Source organism: Punica granatum, chromosome 3 (genome assembly GCF_007655135.1).
Source record: "Punica granatum isolate Tunisia-2019 chromosome 3, ASM765513v2, whole genome shotgun sequence".
NCBI lineage: Eukaryota > Viridiplantae > Streptophyta > Magnoliopsida > Myrtales > Lythraceae > Punica > Punica granatum.
In genome coordinates this window covers 1,919,742-1,935,923 of record NC_045129.1, presented here as the reverse complement: position 1 = coordinate 1,935,923, position 16,182 = coordinate 1,919,742, and the positions used below count along the sequence as shown (strand labels likewise).

Below are 16,182 nucleotides of genomic sequence, written 5' to 3'. Positions count from 1 at the left end.
CTTTTTTGAAAAAGGGCAAAAAAGGAAAATGAAATACTTGGGGAGCAAGGATTATAAAGAGGAGAGACCCATTTCTACTTCGTCTCCAGCACACTTCCATACTCGCTGGTATTGCTCTCTCCTCTTCTCTGAGCTCTGAAGGGTACGATGATGGCGAAGCTGAAGGTAGCGGGCACGTGGGCTGGCGTGGTAGAGGTGGAGCTGGAGCAGTGGACGGTCCCGATGCTGAGGGCGGAGGTGGCCCGGCGATCAAACGCCAGTCCCGACTCGATCAACCTTATCTGCGCCGGGAAAGTGCTCAAGGACGGCGACGGGACCGAGAGCCTGAGCCAATCGGGTGTCAAGAACAACTCGAAGATACTCTCAAGTCGCGTCAACGTTGACCAGAAGCAAGAGCTTCTCGCTGAAGAGGAGCGCGCCAGTAGACTCGCCAGGGTCAAGTCAGTGCCTTTTCTACTTTTATTTTCTTAATTTCCAGTCCATTCTATTTGCGGAAATCTTGTTTACATGCTGGGTTGATTCAAACGTGGGAATTGGTCCTTGTTTGGTTCATTAGAGAAAGATGACATTCTGGTTATAGCTGTAGGGACATTGAATTAGCTGGAAGCATTTTGGAACTCTTGATGAAATCGAGGAGGAATAAAAACTAGTTTCGTGATTTTTTTGGTATATTGTAGCAGTTGGTGTTTTTGGGATATGCAGTGCAGGATGTACTTGTCATTTTTGCTGAGGCCTGGAGGGTGACACGGATTGTTGGTGTTGAAATAAGTTAGTTCAGCAGTAAATTGCTCGGTTAAGGAGGTAAGTTCTGTCTTTAGTTGGAGCCCGACATATCCAGTAGAAATTTCGGTTGGCTCGGCTGCACCTTTGCTAAGAAGTGAGGAGCAGAGGTGATTGGGACGGGGTCAAGCAGTGTATTTTACTAACTAGGTTGGCTTGTTGGGATAATTTCAGTCACTCCAAATTAATAACAGCTTTGGACATTGGTAAATCGATGTGTACAGGGGACCTGGAGTTATCAAAACTTTTTCATTTGCTTTATGGTTTTTATGGGCTTACAGTAGCAAATGACTTGCAGTTTTATTTTTAGAGGGATTTTGCCACGTTTAACTTCTGACTCGTTTCCTCCCATTTAAAAAAATTCTGACTGCTAGAACTGTGTGCGCTACTTTTAATTCTGATCATATAAATTGCTTTAGCTCATAAACAACCATGAACACATGGGGATAGTTGCCTGATCATTGTTGAGTTTACAGGGCTGCTGCCACTGCTCTGGCTCAGAGACATGCAGATGGGTCAATGCCTTTGGAAGACTTCAACATAGAGCTCGAAGATCAGAGTGGAAAGAAAGTTAACTTGGGTTCCGAGACAGACCAGAGGTTGGTTATGTGCTTATTTATATCGGCTTCCTAGAAAGTTTTAATCCAGTTGGAGAGGTCAATGATCTCTTAAGCGCACTTTCTGCAGGGCTGTGATGATGGGCTTGATGCTTCACACAAAAGGAAAGCAACTGATTCGGAAGCAAATGTACAAGGATGCCCTGGAGGTGCTTGAGATGGGCGAGGTGAGTTTTTGGTTCACAAGGTGATATTTGACTGATAGATTGTGCTTTCAGATGTAGTTTAATCAAAGTGGAACTATGGCAATCTTATAAGCTGCACAACATTGGATTAGAGAATTCTAATCAGTTCTTTTTACAGAGTTGGAATATTGAGTCTTTTCTTCAGGATTAGTCTTTTGAATTTCTCATATATTAGAGTGGATTTCATTAAACAAGGCTTGGTTATCTTTTGCTGCAGGAGGCTTTCTCTCTCTGCAATCCCCAGGTCATCGAGGTAATGATATCCTCTTCCAAGTATAAAGTTCTCTGCACTCTATTCTCTGATTTGGTCATTTCAGTTTCATTCAAGTGCATGCTAGCTGCACTTGTAAATGTTAAGTGGAACATCAACCCCTTTAAACACTAGAGTTGTTTATCTTGATTACAGAAGTGAAGGTGGTAAAAGTTTTATTTGACTCTTTACATTTTGTTTTCAAAGTGCGTCCTCTATCTTCTCAAATTTTCAGCATACTCGTACTGATTGCGAGCTATAATTTAACCTGCAGTCAAACTGTTGAAATTAATCCAGGAACTATTATGCTATCACATTTATATTGGGCTCTTGTGTTGAGTAGACAATTGTAACCTAGGGTGTTTCGGATTCTCCAGATGATCGACAACGTTCCGATATTGCAAATAGACATGGCCTGGTGCTATTTCATGCTTCGAGACATTTCGTCAATCTCTGTGGCTGGAGCACGCCTTCAGAAAGCAAGAGAAGGAATTGAACGGGCTCATGGGAAGGACTACTCTAGAGTCCGAGTGCTTCAAGGAGGACGCCATCCTGATATTGCTCTGTGAGTATGAACTGTTCTTACCATAATTTGTGGCAGCACTCTTTCTATTTATGGATGTTGAGATTGTGGACTAATGTTCTTGTTGTACTAACTCCAAGGCATTTGAGGCTCGAGCTTTTAGAAGGTGTGGTAGCTTATCACACAGGTCAGCTTGATAATTCGAGAAAAGCTTTGACCTCTGCACAAGCAAAGTTTGTACAGGTTAGTTTGCTTCTGTCAGTACTGGAGAATTTGGTTATGATTTGCAAGAAGGTGGGCTTTGGGAGAGAGTGTTCCTTGATTAGCTCATCAGATAATGTTGCCTTTATTAAATGCCAGAAAGATTATCAAGTTGCCTCCACTTTTTGAGCTACAGGCTAAGGTGTAGAATATTTTGTTTGCTGATCTTCAGCTTAAGGTCCCAGATGAGGCCTTATCGCTTATTATGAGCATGGGCTTCAAGGAGCAGGCTGCAACGAGAGCACTTCGCATGAACAACCAAGATGTTGGGGCGGCCCTTGATTTTCTTGATGAAGAGGAAGCCAAGAGAATGCAAAAACGAGAGGAGGACGCAAGAAGGCAACATGAGATTATGTGGGATTCTTATCTCTTTCACGCACCCAGTATATCTAATTATTTCAATTGACTATAAAAGCAAGTAATGGGTGGTACCAACTTTCAGGGAGCAAAAGTCCTATGGAGCAACGCCTATGAAGAAGGCGGTAGATCTTGAAAGACTAAATGAGCTGGTTTCCATCGGGTAAGCGCATTATGTAGATCTAAGTTTTCTCTCCTGAGAGAATGTACGGTTGGAGAAAACTGTTTGGCATCGTCATTTCTTGGTTCATATTTCCTCAGCTTTTCTAAGAATAACATGAGAGATTTCTTCCCCCTACTTCTGTCAGCAGAACATTTTGATAATCTCTTTCATGTTAAATAAACTTGAGTTAGACCGGGAAAATAGTGCTCCGGCACGTGGCACTAGATTTTGACATGAAACGAATGACTCTTGCAGCTATGAGAAGGCGCTTGCTGCTGAAGCCCTTAGAAGAAATGAGAATGATACTCAGAAGGCATTGGATGATTTGACAAATCCTGAAGTCAACGCTACCATGCAGGTTAGCTTCCATTTCTTCTACCACATCCTCAAAATCATATTCGTACTGTCTATTGGATCAATGCTCATCCTGTTGTCTGTGGTCCAGCAAGACGTTGAATCAAGAAAAAGAAAGAGACAAAGGAAATCGGAGAATGAAGTGGTCGAGCAACTGGTAGCAATGGGCTTTGAAAGATCAAGAGGTATGAAGGCAATACTATGCAATATAGTTGTAGGTTTTGCTTCATTACGGACTTGTATTCCTTGGCATGCAGTGGTTGAAGCTGTTCAAGCTGGCGGAACACTGGAGCGAGCAATGCAAGATCTTCTTGCCCAAAACCCACTGCACCCTTCAAACGCTGCTCATGTTGCAGCAACTTCGGCTCCGTCTGCTACCGCTGAGAATGTCCCAGGTCCAAGCAACAGCGCTGTTGATCTAGGAGAATCAAATCAGGAGCCTATGAACTATCGTGATGTAGAGATGGAGGACGAGATCGCACACGATTTGGCCCAAGTAGATGCTCTGTCAGACTATGATATTGATGTTACGAAGGAAGGAGAAGCTATCGAGGAGTACTTGGCCTTGCTGGCCTCGACTGGCAGTAGCAGCAGTGGACATAAGCCTCAGTGAGAATAGTCTGATAAAAAACTCGATATGGAATGTAAATAATTATGCTGTTCATAGTCGAATTGATCCCGGTGAGGGACCTTTGATGGGTGAGGTGAAAAACAACCGACTTAAAACGATGAATTAGAGAATTGTCGGATAGATTATGTAAATTGCTGGTTCGAACCTATGTTAGGTTTTCCAATTCTGTGATTACCGTAGCCCAGTTAACAGCATCCTAGATGAAATTGCTCTGCTGTTCCCATTCGTGGGCATTCAAAAGGCTTGTATAGTCTCGACATTTGATCGTAACTTTCCAGCTGTTAAAATCCGACATCAGGTTGGCACATGAAACTCTGCATTGCTAATCATTCCAATTTTCCATGGGAAACAGCACGAGCAAATATATCTAAATTATCCCAAAAATATAACTTTTAGTTAGATTGTACAGAGTTCCTCTTGCTGCAGACAACCTGAGAGGAAAATATCAACAATTCACACCAAAATGTAAGACAAGAAAATATGATTCACCTAAAATTTTGTGTTCTTTTCGCAATGTATGTGTATGACAAAGCTGCAGCACTAAACACATACTGCACAAAAGGTAATATATCATGCCCTCAAAGGCCAAACCATATCAATATTTTACAAGATTCTTCGAGGACGACTATTTCAGCATTAACTAAAAACCGAGAGATTAGCTGCCTTTGGATTCACAAACAAAAAAATTGTTCGCTAAGCGAACAGAGGGATACGTGTACAACACAATCGAAGAGGCGCGTGCAGCTTTCCCCATTAAGAATAGATCACAGATGGCCATCAAATTACAGGAGCTAGCAACTTCTGTATGTGTATGGTACAGAAGACAAACAAACTTGGAAGCGGGTTTCATGCTATAATGACTTGGTCACAAGGCTGCAACTGAGCGAGAGCCGCTCCGTCCTAGGCCCAGGCCCAAACCCAGAGGCATGTTCTCTGTTTTGGGCTTCCCATGGCTGCAACTGGAACAACGGGTTTGACCATGATGGTGATGATTATGACTACTCTTCGTGTTTGAAGAGTTGCTGTTTATGGAAACATGGCCGTTCCCATTGGCTCGAGGAGAACGAGCTTCACCATTCTGAAGCCCCGAATTCCTCCCAATGTCCATCATCCCTATGCCCTCAGGTTGAGAAGAGTCCTCATTGTACTCTATATCTTCGTTATAGCCGTTGATCAGGAAATCGGAGCAGTTTTTCTTGCAACCATGATCATACGGGTTCCTGAACCACCCGCCTGGGCCCTTGAGGTAGCTATATCGCATCATATTTGCCATCTCATTTGTCGTGATATTCCGAGATATCTGACAAACAATTATGAATAATATTAACTCATGGAAATTAGGAGATTCTTGCGTAGTCTCTTCACAAGATTCTTTCAGCCTATTACTAATCACAGCTATCAATCACTTTATGTAGCATAACAACAGTTCTATGATCCACTCGACCAATTGCTACAATTGACCAGTCAACTCTAAGGGAATCTTTATCTGACTAGGTCAAGCTCAGACTTTTTTTAGATGTTATTAATACAACTAATGGCAAGCAGATCTTACCCACCTGCCTTAAAAGATTCATCCTAGATGACATCATTAATCACTGAGGAAACATGACAAATAATGTGGGACCAAAACTATGCTGATTGACCGAATTGAGTTCAAAGGAATGCTTTCTGAACAGGTTAGAAGTTTCTTTTGGCAAGCTTGGTAAATCTTGTTGACTTTACAGACAAGATACTATGTAATGTAGAAGGTAATTTCATAAACACAAGGAGGACATAAACAAACCTGAGATGCTTGGACAATGGTTAAAACCGCCACTCCAAAGAAAAGGAAAAAATCTGCCATGAAAAATGCGATAGCACCAGGATGGTGGGTCCCAGCATGATTCAACCATGAAAAGAAGTTCGATGGAGCAGTAGGATCTGCCAAGACTCCTACATCAACAGTCAATTCCCAAAATTCAGTAGGAAGCACTCAGAATCAAATTTGTTCCCAAGGAAGAATAGTTTAAATTTGAGTAGAGGTGTTAGCAGAATATTCAACCTAAAAGAACTAGAAGAAATTTAGAAGTAATGAGAACTGATGACTTACTTGCAAGGGCAACAGCACCAGTTACAACCATTGCAGCAACTTCCAGAACGAGAAACAACAAGAAATCCCATTTGTTTTTCTGTATCACATGGCATACTTAAATATCAGAAATTGAAGAATAATATCTCTGAAAAATTCTATGATACTTCTCTAAATAAATATATAAATAAATAAGCAAAATTTTTCAAGTCTATTGGCGTAAAGTAGCACAAGAAATTTCTTGTGACTTGCAAACGAAACCATCAAAGCAATTAATAACCACCCTTCTTTTCATTCTGTGCGACCAAACAAATCATCCCTATAGTGTATTTTTCCCAACAGAATTTATGACAAGAAGTTATCATCACACTGCTGAGCATTAGAATCTAAAAAAAGGAGTTCTCCCCAGGCATATGCATTCAAAACTGTAGTTAGAATTGGAAAAATGAACATGACATCAATATTTCCTAAATTAAGCACCTTTCCAATACAGTTGGATACCCAAGGACAATGGTGGTCAAATTGTTCTACACAGCGACCACAAGTGGAGCAGTGCTTTGCACGAAGAGGTCTCACAATCTGAGAGAACAGAACAAAAAAGAAAATCAGAAATTTGTCACATGAAGAAACCACAAAAATAAATAAATCATTCACCAAGGGAAAAAGAAGAAGAAGAAGAAGAACGAAAGACGTGATAATCTGGAGCAACTAGAGGCACCTTGCAGGTTGTACAGAGCTGACTCCAGTTCCCAGCAAGCAAAGCAGGATGATTTATCTCAATCTTTAAAAGTGGCTCCTATTATGACAAAAAAGAATAAGAAAGACCAACAATTAGAAAGCATATAAGGAAAGAACATCTTATGATGCACCTAAGAATTCAAGACCAGAAGAAAGAAAAATAACGAGAAAACGACCTACATCATCTTTCATATTTTGCTGATCATGTGAGTTCGCTCTGATAAAACCTGGGTCTCTCCTGGAAAGATGGAAAAAGGAAAGAAGGTCAATTGGAGTTGAGCAAAGTAGTTTCTACCTTTGACAGAAGCACTGGCTACTACTTCCAGATTTATTATCATAAAAAACCAATTATCTACATTCATACCAGAATAATTAAATTTATTGATAACCATACTAAATGTGCCAAAGAGAAACTATTATTCATAGCCAAAAAAAAAAAAAAGATCACCTGCTGCATCTGTAAAACATGACAAGCCCTGCACTTGCAAGGAAAACACCAGACCATGCGAAAAGGGCCATACCAGCTGTTAACTTTGGTAAATTTGATGCTGCCACCAATTCCAACGGGGCATCTGATTAGATATAAGATAATGATTGAATATTTAAAATCTTCTCCAACTGGTTTAGAGTATTTACCCGAGATAACAGAGTGAGTATAAATTATCAGCAATAGAGGAATAGTGAGCCAGAGTAGAGGTGCAAGTCCCAACTTGGTGAGATACCCAAATCGGCTGTTCCCATCACAGTGCTTATCAAGTAGCCTTCTAGCATTACCCTGTCACACCAGATGAACAAAAACTAACAGATGATGGTAAGACCAATTCGCCAAAAAGCACTCTAAAAAGAAACAATCTCGGCTGATTATATCTACACTGTTCTCCAGGTGATAAGTGATTCCAGAAAGGCAATAAGATTCTTAGTAATGAAAGACATACGAGGAAAAAGGCGACTTGTCTATGATTCTTCTCTGATGCAAGTTGTGCTGGGGTAAGGCCAGTACTCTCGGTCAACATCAAATCCTCCTTCTTCCCAGCCTGTACTAACACAGTGCATGCCTCTAGATTACCCTTAATAGCAGCCCAATGGAGCGGAGTACAGCCTAACGAAACCAAATCACATTAGCATAAAGCAACATACCTAGCATTTCATATGATATACGCATGACACATGAAAAACATGTGTTTTTTTCCCCTTTTTGTCTCTTTTCATCTCCTATCTCTCATCAGATACAATAATAAGGCAGAATGAAGGTCGGCTTACCCTCCTTATCTTGTTGTATTCGATAAGCATCCAGATATAAAAGAAGACGTATGCAATCTGCAAAACCTTTATAAGCGGCCCTGTAGTTCTCCAAAAGAAGAAACTGAGTGGTCAATGCAGTAAGTATTCGAACAAGCCAATAAAAAAGCCTCTTAACAAGAATCATGTATACATGAACAGGGTCCAAAAGGGCTCCACAAATGGATTAATAGAGTAATAAAAACTCTCATGTACCAGTGTAAAGGGGTTCTTCCATCATTGTCAGGAACATCAGGTTCAGCATTCCATTTGGAAACTAGGTGATAAAGGAAAGCAGTCTGACCATATTGAGCTGCAACATGCGTTGCCTGCAACAAAAGCAAATATAATGATTTTAGAAAATGACAAAATGTTCGTAGCATCACAATTAGAATAATTTTGAGAACTACCAAACTTTTGTCACTTTACGAGATAGAGGCTATCATTAGTTCAGCTGGTCAGACTCTAATTCAATCAATACAGGGTTGAACTTGAAAGGTATGAAAGAAAGATCTCCCTCCAAGCTGCACGCACAACTTTTAACCCAGCATACCACAAGCAAAGATGGCATGCTGAGACTACTTTTTTTTAATTATAATACTGTAGGCATTCGTTTGCACCACATTTTCTCCTATCAGTCGACTTCTGAAGCATGTAGAACCTAACCTGATACCCATAAATATCAGCAGCGTTAACTCGAGCACCCTCTCGAAGTAAAAGTTCTGCCACCTGGATTGCACCTCGAACTGCACTCCAGTGTAAAGCAGTCTGCCCAGTATGATCTGCCCCATTTACATCTCCTCCGTGCTGTCCAAGAAAGGAGGGTTGAACTATTTAGTCCTACTAACTAACATGAATATTCAGCTAAAGAAGTATTTCTTTTAGTATGAAATCTTAATTCTATACACTGACAATCACGACAGATAAGTGCAAACATTTATCATCTGTCTGAGAACCAAGCAGATTTTGAATAACTAATAACAGCACATCCAAACTATGTTCAAGTTAACAATCAGATCCTCCACAAGAACAAGCTGCATAAGCTGAAGAACAATTAAGAAACTGGAGAGAGAGAGAGAGAGAGAGAGAGAGAGAGAGAGAGAGCAAATTCTGCAGTTGATCTGAAAAATCCCACAGAAAGTAGCCTATTGATACAACAATGAACTTCCACAGCTTCAAGAATCGAAAATCAGAACTAGCCAGAAAAATTCCCAATTGCCAAATCTTGCAGAATAATTCATTAATTTCCAGTGGATTCAAAAATCTGACGTTTTCAAGCTCTGCATACCATTTCATGATGCCTCCATTAAATCCCTTAAAGCAGAAGTCAAATTCGGAAACTTCGAAATAAAAAGCCACAAAACCTCGATGATGTACTGAGCAACGACGGTCTTGTTGTTGAGAGCAGCCCACTGCAACGCATAATAGCCGAGACCATCGGGCTCCGCCACCGAGGCCCCCTCACTCTCCACCAACCTCCGCATCTTCTCAATGTCCCCATAAGCTGCCGCCGTGTACACGTCGTTCTTCAGACTGTCCGAGTCGACCTGATTCTCCCCAGAAGCACCGGAACCTGCCGGTTGCTGGACCTCCTCGACGACCTCGATCTCCGACGACATTGCGTAGCTGCCCGGAACCGACAAACCCCCTAACAACACCCACCAGACTCGCCGGAACTACCAATCGATCAACCAAGATGTGAGATTTCTGGCCGATTGGTCACCGACGGTGAGTAATGCGTTGACTTTGAGGACGAGGGGAATTGGTTCTGATACGGAGCAATGTCAATTCTAGGGTTTTTTGACGGAGGAGACGAAGGTGATGATTTTTTTTTTTTAATAAATTGGCGGGTCGTCACCTCCGAGTTGACTCGGTTGTGTTTTTGTTCTTCGAAACGAGAGAGAGAGAGAGAGCGAGAGAGACAGGCAACAGAAGACCAATCCACTTGCCTATGGATCTCCGAAAAAAATCAAACTGCAATTTGCAATTTTGGTTTTTCAAGTTTAGGATTAGACCATTTTCCAGATAAAATAAATAATAAAGTAGGATTTTTTGTTTTAGCCAATTTATTTGATTGAACAAATATCGATTATAATAAATATGGGTATGCGTATCATGCAGTACATATGCAAAGAGCCAGAGATTGGAGAAGTTAATCTATCTAATTTCATTGTTGGGGCGGCAGAAATATTCAATGCATAACACGGTTCAATCGGCCAGAGTTCGTAACAATTTCGACATGCAATTCGGTAGCAACGAGAGAGGCTGCAAACTCGATCAGAATTTTCTATGTAAGTGGCATGCTCTCAACTAGCTAGCGCGGTTGTTATCACTCGACTAGCTAATAAAATGGGCATCAATTATCATTAATATGGAACAATATTCGCTAGTTCCAATCAGATGATATAATTATATGTTCACAATCACCATAATACCTCGGACACCTTAGGATAATGAAAGTGTAAAAGAAAGGTACAACAATGACAGTACGCCAAATATTAGGTCTCGACTAAGTTTTTTTGACTCCATGTACTTCATTACCAAATCATGCGCCATCATGGATAGAGGGGAAGCTTCCTTCGTTGCATTCTCGCATTCTCGAACAACCTGCACAAAGGACTACTCTGAGTTGCAAGACGGGGATATAATTTCACAGTTCTAAACCATAGCCCTTTTTTCCAGGGGTAGTAACAGCAGAACGACCAAAAACAGAATGACAAACATCCAATATATATAGAAGATTTGCAACAGCAATACCAAAAACGCCACCATTCCTACGAGATATAAACATAACAAGACTTACCAAACACCAGAGTCTTTTAATGTTATAACGAACTTCAGCAAAGTCTTCATGATGATCGATGAACAATATGTTCGAACAATGAAATAACATTTCTAGAGTACAAATTTGGTTTACACGTGCCAAATCCCAAAATGATGGTCCCGATCACCAACCAAAAGCATATACCAATAGATGAAAATCTGAAATTACCAGTGAACATCCTAAAATCCCAGCCTCGGATCACACTTGTTTCCCGACCTATGTAATTCTAACAAGCCCACAATATAATAATTATACAATATCTCGTAACAAGCTCAACGTATTTTCCATAGAATTTTCTTACTCTCCATTCATAAGAATATACCTGTCAGAGAACTTAAGCAGACCCCCAATAGTGACAAGTAACAAAAATCAACAAGAGAGTATCTCAATGGCGACAAACTTGTAGGAAGCTTACCCATTCAATCAGTCTAATGATTAAGAAGCTCGATCTTACATAAGGTGGAGCAGCTAATCATATAAATAGAAGCACGCTCATCGAGTACCAAGCTCTTATAGCGTGTCTACTTATTCATAGCATCAAATGAGTATCCCACAATCTAGATGTCTTGGTCTATCCAGAAGGAACATGATAATGTGCTTGAAAAGCTAGATCATGAAAGCCAATTACCATAATTTATCTTCTAAGCAAAAACAAAACAAAAAACAAAAACAAAAAAAGAAGAAAGAAAGCCAATTACCATAACATGGTAAAATTACACGCAAGCTTAGAGGGTTTCAGTGATCTTAAGCCAGGATAATCATCAACATGTGCATACCGCGAATGCATTGTGAATACTTATAATTGCCAGGCTATAAATAAACACTAACTTGATGAGGTAATCTCAATACCAAATAGCATACTGTAACTATCATTGCATCGAGATAAGAGTCTTCCTGCATAGTCCCTTGCACGTGGCCTTCACCAATGGCCTTGAGCTCGACTCACTCCCGCACTTCTTCACATGTTGAACGCTTTTTTTTTTTTTGCCATCAAAATGTTCTACGCGAAAGTTCCATGAATCGAATGAACCTTAACAAGGACGGTTTCGCAACCAGGCAAAAAAAAAAAGAAAAGAAAAAAGGCACACAGCATCAGCAGGGCCACTTGAGTTTTATGTCATAGACAACATGAGGTGATATCAGATTCATCTTATAATTCGGGGAAAAAAAAAAAAAAAGCAACTCCTGGATACATATCAGGAATGCCGAGCTTGATCGCCATAAGAAATCGAAATCCCAAAAAATGACCAGTTTCGTTACTTTGCAACCAAAATAATATATCGGTCGATGAAATTACTGTTGCACTCCCCACTTGGTTCCCGAACTATTCAATTCAATTCTAACAAGCATACTAGTATGATTTTCCAAGATCCAGACTGGATAAAGCCCAGACCTTCAAAGTATAAAATCCAATGTCACTCACTCTCATCTTCCTCGTAATTTCTCTTTACACTCCGTTCGTTAGCAGATGCCCATCAAAGAACTTAAGCAACTTCCCAACAGTGACAGCCAACAGGTAGCAAAAATCGACAATAACAGATTACCTTAGAAAGCATGAAACACCAGACAGCTCAAGAACAATCTTTCGAAGAACTTCTGATAATTGACTAACAGATTTTACTTACTATGGCAGCTTCCCTGATCGAAAAACCGCAAACTTTGAAGCTTCTGAGTACTTGTACTCTATCTCGTTCTCCTTCAAGTATTCCTCCAGCAACTTCTTCGCTCCCTCGGGATCAGAACTCTCGCATTCAATCTCATAGGAAGTCCCGAAATCATAGTTCGTCTCGTCTACCTCCAATTTTAGCCCTTTCCAATCGATCACATCCCTCACATTGGCGAACACGCCCAGTCCCACGAAGCCCTTGACCCCGAACTCATCCTCGCACTTCTTCAGAATCCGATTCTTGACTGACCCGAGCTTTTCTGGTTCCGCCACGCACTCCCGCCCTAGCATGGGGTCCATTTCCTCCTCCTCCTCCTCCACGCGACTAATGCCGTCGATCAATATGGCCTTGGCCTTGAGAGAGACGACGCAGCGGGCTTGGCCATTGTAGAATCGAACGCGCAGAACAGCTCGTTTGGAGGAGAGCTCATTCTCGGAGCCGTCGAAGAAGAAGTTCTCTTGCCTCAGGGTCTCGCGGCGGAAGGGCCCGAAAAGGGAGAGGACCCGGCCGTGGGCGGCAGCGTCGGGGAGGCGCAGCTTGACTTCCACCTCCATTTTCAGAATCGCGGCACAAAGCGCAATGAATGAGATCCCGAGTGGAGGATTTCGAACGGGGTTTTAGGACGAGAGGCCGATGCGGTGGGATTTGGAAGCGGGATTGGCCCCGGCGGCGGAGGAGCGGTCTAGCTGTTGAAGAAGAGAGGAGGCGGCAGAGGAGGAGGAGGAGGAGGAGGAGGAGGTGGAGGTGGCGGCGGCGGAGGGAGCGCGTTTGCGGGCTTCTTCGAGCTCCTCCTTGTCTTCAATGGCGACTTCGATCTTGCTGGGTTTTCTTCTCAGCATCTTCTCTGCAATTGGCTGCCACAGCTCAGAGCTCCCCGCCCTGCTGCTATTAGTATTTCGCGAGGACTTAGGGGGCGTTTGGATGTTATCTTGTACATGCACGGTATCGTGATCACTAAGGAGATTGAATCCAGTCAATTTCTTTCTTGACAAAAATCCCCCGAACATAATAGAGGGGGAGAAGGATATGGGCTTCTGGCCAGGCCCAATATATAGAATGAGGCCTGGCCTTGAGATAGGCACTCGTGGGCCCGCACTAAATCATTTTTTTCAAAAATATATAATGAAACGAAAATCCTAAATCATTTTTCATAAATTACTTTCCAGTGGTAACAAAGTCCCATTGAATCATAGGAATCACAAACCAAACGCTACTTTAGATAGTTTAATTTGACAAGTCGAATTTTTATTACATAACTTATCATATTTTGGGCCCCGCCAAACCCTATTTGGGCCTTTAAATTGCGTCGGTTAGTCGCCCCCATACATTCACCGAAACATACAAGGCGTTTTGCTATTGAATATCTCTTTGCTTCATTAGCTCCATGCTCTTTAAGCCTTTTATTCTTACTCCTCCAAACACATGGTCTCTTCATCTCTCTCGTGAGTAAAGGAATACACTATAATCTTCCAAGGGTTGTACCTAAGGTAATTCCTATGTATTTCAATGGCTAGTTTGAAATTCATTATTGTCTTTCTTTTTTATATTTATATTATGAGGTTTGAAAATAATTTTTTTATTTGCTTTATAATGAATGATATTTTCAATAAAAAAATTTTAATAAGTCTAATCAAATTAACTAACTTCTTTTTTGTGATGCTTTTTTATGTAGGATGATTACATTAAACCAACTTAAAGTTTCATATTTTTTTATTTGCGAATTTTATTTATCTCACCCAATGGAGAAACAAGATGTTGCCGGAGCTTCTTAGTCCATCGGTAAGACTGAGATTTTTAATGTAATCAGTCCTCTCGTTGTTCTGCATGCATGACTTTTACCTGAGATTCGACCGACTGTTTCAGCAGGTGCTTTGCCCAGCTTAAGAGCAGACTGCAACTTTGAAGGAGCATATAAAGCACTTCATGAGAATTTTCTGAGAAGCAGTACCTCGGAGCGGGTATTCGTCTATGATTGTTATCGGGAAAAATGGATGGATGTTCCAGAATCGTTGGCTGAGCTCCTTCAAAACCGATACCCCGGCGAAAAATGGCTTAGTTCATATTGATTTTGGGGATACTAGGACGGACTGCACCGTTCGACTTCCGTGGCATGCCGAAAAAATGTCTTGCTTAATATAGATTTAGGGGATAGTAGGACTGTAGTGTTCGACTTCCCTCGCATGCGAAATGCTTCTTTCCAGGCCCTTTGCCAATGGAGACGAATATTAATGAACCCCCTAGAGAGGATGCATGATATTGGGGGATCACCTTCCAGGTACGTACATCGTCGTCAATATCTACCTTTCTTTTTCACTTAATTTATCAAAAATGCTCGAAATTCATTACAAAAATTAATCTTGCCTCTTTCTTTTTTCTTTTATTTACAGCTCGGGAGAGCAATCTACAAAATTAAAGGATCTGAAGAGATGTTTGGGGTGTCGTAGTATGGCTTATATGTTTGAATAAACGCTAGGGGCCGCGAATGGTTCTCTATATGAGAGTTAGTTTCCAATGTTGTTTACTTTCTTTGTGTTGTTTCTGAAGATGTCGTCGGCTCACACAACCTTGTAAAAAGGTACGTGGGATGTTGAAATGGGCTGTAATAAATGTGACAAATATGACACGGTTTAGATTAATAAAAAAAGTTTGGACATGCATTGTTTTCTCGTGAGAGCAGAAATGAGAGTGGAATTGTCCAATAGATCACCTTTTTTATATCCTTTCCCGTGCTCTAATTGTCCTAATGGTATTCTTTCACTTCCTCTTTTCTTCTTTCTTCGTCTATTCCATTTTTGTATAAAGAAAGGACCAAGGAGCGGAAATCAAGAAACAACGAGTCGCTTAAATTGAAGAATATGGTCGATTACTGTGTAATGACTCCTTTTTTTTTTATTCGATTTTTCTTATCTTTTCCTTTTTGGTCAATTTTTTATTGTTTTTATTATTCCATTCTAACTTTTCAATTTCAATCCCAAATTTATCTATTTAATTTACGTGTAATATTTTACTGTTTTTTTCTGAAATTGTTTCTTGTACTTGCAAGCCTTTAAGATCAACCTTTTGTACCAGCATTATAATTTATTATTTATCACTATTATAAAAGTATAAAACTGAAATAAGTGTTTCTCGATTTTTCATAATTTTAAGTTTACGATTTTGAGTATTTAGATAATTTTAATTTCCTGCTACACTCTCATGATGCAATACTGCACATAGAATATTTATCTTTGAAACATAAAAATTGAAACAAAAAATTCACAAAGAAGAAATACTTATAAGTTTAACGAATTTTTTTGAATACATCGAATATGTGAAAAAGTATATCTTGTAAGAATATGACATTCAAGGGCCTTGATTGTGATTTATTTTTTCGATAATATCTCCTCTATAGTACCTCGTAGCATTAAGCAAAACCATACTTTGTTCTAATGTTGTTTTGCTATTTTCATCCCAAATTATTTTTTCGTTCATCCTTGTCCTCAATGT

At 40.5% G+C, this 16,182-nt stretch overlaps 3 protein-coding genes and 1 long non-coding RNA gene across 7 annotated transcripts; 2 read left to right on the top strand and 2 right to left on the bottom strand.

Annotated features, from left to right (window-relative positions):
* Positions 1–64: 64 nt before the first annotated feature.
* Positions 65–4,315, top strand: LOC116199479 (NEDD8 ultimate buster 1). The gene is made up of 11 exons (XM_031529830.1): positions 65–440; positions 1,257–1,379; positions 1,468–1,564; positions 1,800–1,835; positions 2,210–2,397; positions 2,496–2,598; positions 2,789–2,970; positions 3,059–3,136; positions 3,392–3,494; positions 3,582–3,675; positions 3,748–4,315. Exons 1-11 carry the CDS (start codon positions 148–150, stop codon positions 4,101–4,103), a joined length of 1,653 nt encoding a protein of 550 aa, XP_031385690.1. The 5' UTR covers positions 65–147; the 3' UTR covers positions 4,104–4,315.
* A 328-nt stretch (positions 4,316–4,643) lies between these two features.
* Positions 4,644–10,161, bottom strand: LOC116199477 (protein S-acyltransferase 24). The gene is made up of 13 exons (XM_031529827.1): positions 9,570–10,161; positions 8,872–9,012; positions 8,422–8,534; positions 8,188–8,267; positions 7,863–8,026; positions 7,564–7,702; positions 7,376–7,475; positions 7,108–7,165; positions 6,908–6,985; positions 6,670–6,768; positions 6,211–6,289; positions 5,905–6,053; positions 4,644–5,421 (listed from the first exon to the last, which is right to left on the bottom strand). The coding sequence occupies exons 1-13, from the start codon at positions 9,822–9,824 to the stop codon at positions 4,987–4,989; spliced, it is 1,890 nt and encodes a 629-aa protein (XP_031385687.1). The 5' UTR covers positions 9,825–10,161; the 3' UTR covers positions 4,644–4,986.
* Positions 10,162–10,543: 382 nt separating this feature from the next.
* LOC116199481 (triphosphate tunnel metalloenzyme 3-like) lies at positions 10,544–13,524 on the bottom strand. 3 transcript variants are annotated; one of them, XR_004155543.1, is made up of 3 exons: positions 12,655–13,524; positions 11,879–12,059; positions 10,544–10,812 (listed from the first exon to the last, which is right to left on the bottom strand). XR_004155543.1 is itself a non-coding variant. In XM_031529832.1 (2 exons), coding segments are annotated over exons 1-2 (597 nt in total). In that variant the 5' UTR covers positions 13,251–13,524; the 3' UTR covers positions 10,544–10,811. The 3 variants fall into 3 exon arrangements, 2 of the variants coding, with proteins under 2 accessions (XP_031385692.1, XP_031385693.1); XM_031529832.1 differs by lacking the exon at positions 11,879–12,059; XM_031529833.1 differs by lacking the exons at positions 10,544–10,812; positions 11,879–12,059 and having other exon boundaries at positions 12,654–13,524.
* Positions 13,525–14,033: 509 nt separating this feature from the next.
* Positions 14,034–15,516, top strand: LOC116201198. Of its 2 annotated transcripts, none has more exons than XR_004155831.1 (4): positions 14,034–14,183; positions 14,369–14,475; positions 14,563–14,971; positions 15,084–15,516. It is a non-coding gene; the product is annotated as an uncharacterized LOC116201198 (long non-coding RNA). The 2 variants fall into 2 exon arrangements; XR_004155830.1 differs by having other exon boundaries at positions 14,560–14,971; positions 15,084–15,515.
* The last annotated feature ends 666 nt before the right edge of the window (positions 15,517–16,182 follow it).

Excerpts from the sequence above, each read along its gene's own strand:
- LOC116199477 (XM_031529827.1), bottom strand. The coding sequence starts at position 9,824 with ATGTCGTCGGAGATCGAGGTCGTCGAGGAGGTCCAGCAACCGGCAGGT. Across the intron at positions 7,476-7,563 it reads TACTCACTCTGTTATCTCGG|CATCAAATTTACCAAAGTTA; the intron begins GTAAATACTCTA and ends AATTGGTGGCAG. Across the intron at positions 6,290-6,669 it reads TATCCAACTGTATTGGAAAG|AAAAACAAATGGGATTTCTT; the intron begins GTGCTTAATTTA and ends CATGTGATACAG.
- LOC116199479 (XM_031529830.1), top strand. The coding sequence starts at position 148 with ATGATGGCGAAGCTGAAGGTAGCGGGCACGTGGGCTGGCGTGGTAGAG. Across the intron at positions 2,599-2,788 it reads CACAAGCAAAGTTTGTACAG|CTTAAGGTCCCAGATGAGGC; the intron begins GTTAGTTTGCTT and ends GCTGATCTTCAG. Across the intron at positions 3,137-3,391 it reads AATGAGCTGGTTTCCATCGG|CTATGAGAAGGCGCTTGCTG; the intron begins GTAAGCGCATTA and ends TGACTCTTGCAG.
- LOC116199481 (XM_031529832.1), bottom strand. The coding sequence starts at position 13,250 with ATGGAGGTGGAAGTCAAGCTGCGCCTCCCCGACGCTGCCGCCCACGGC.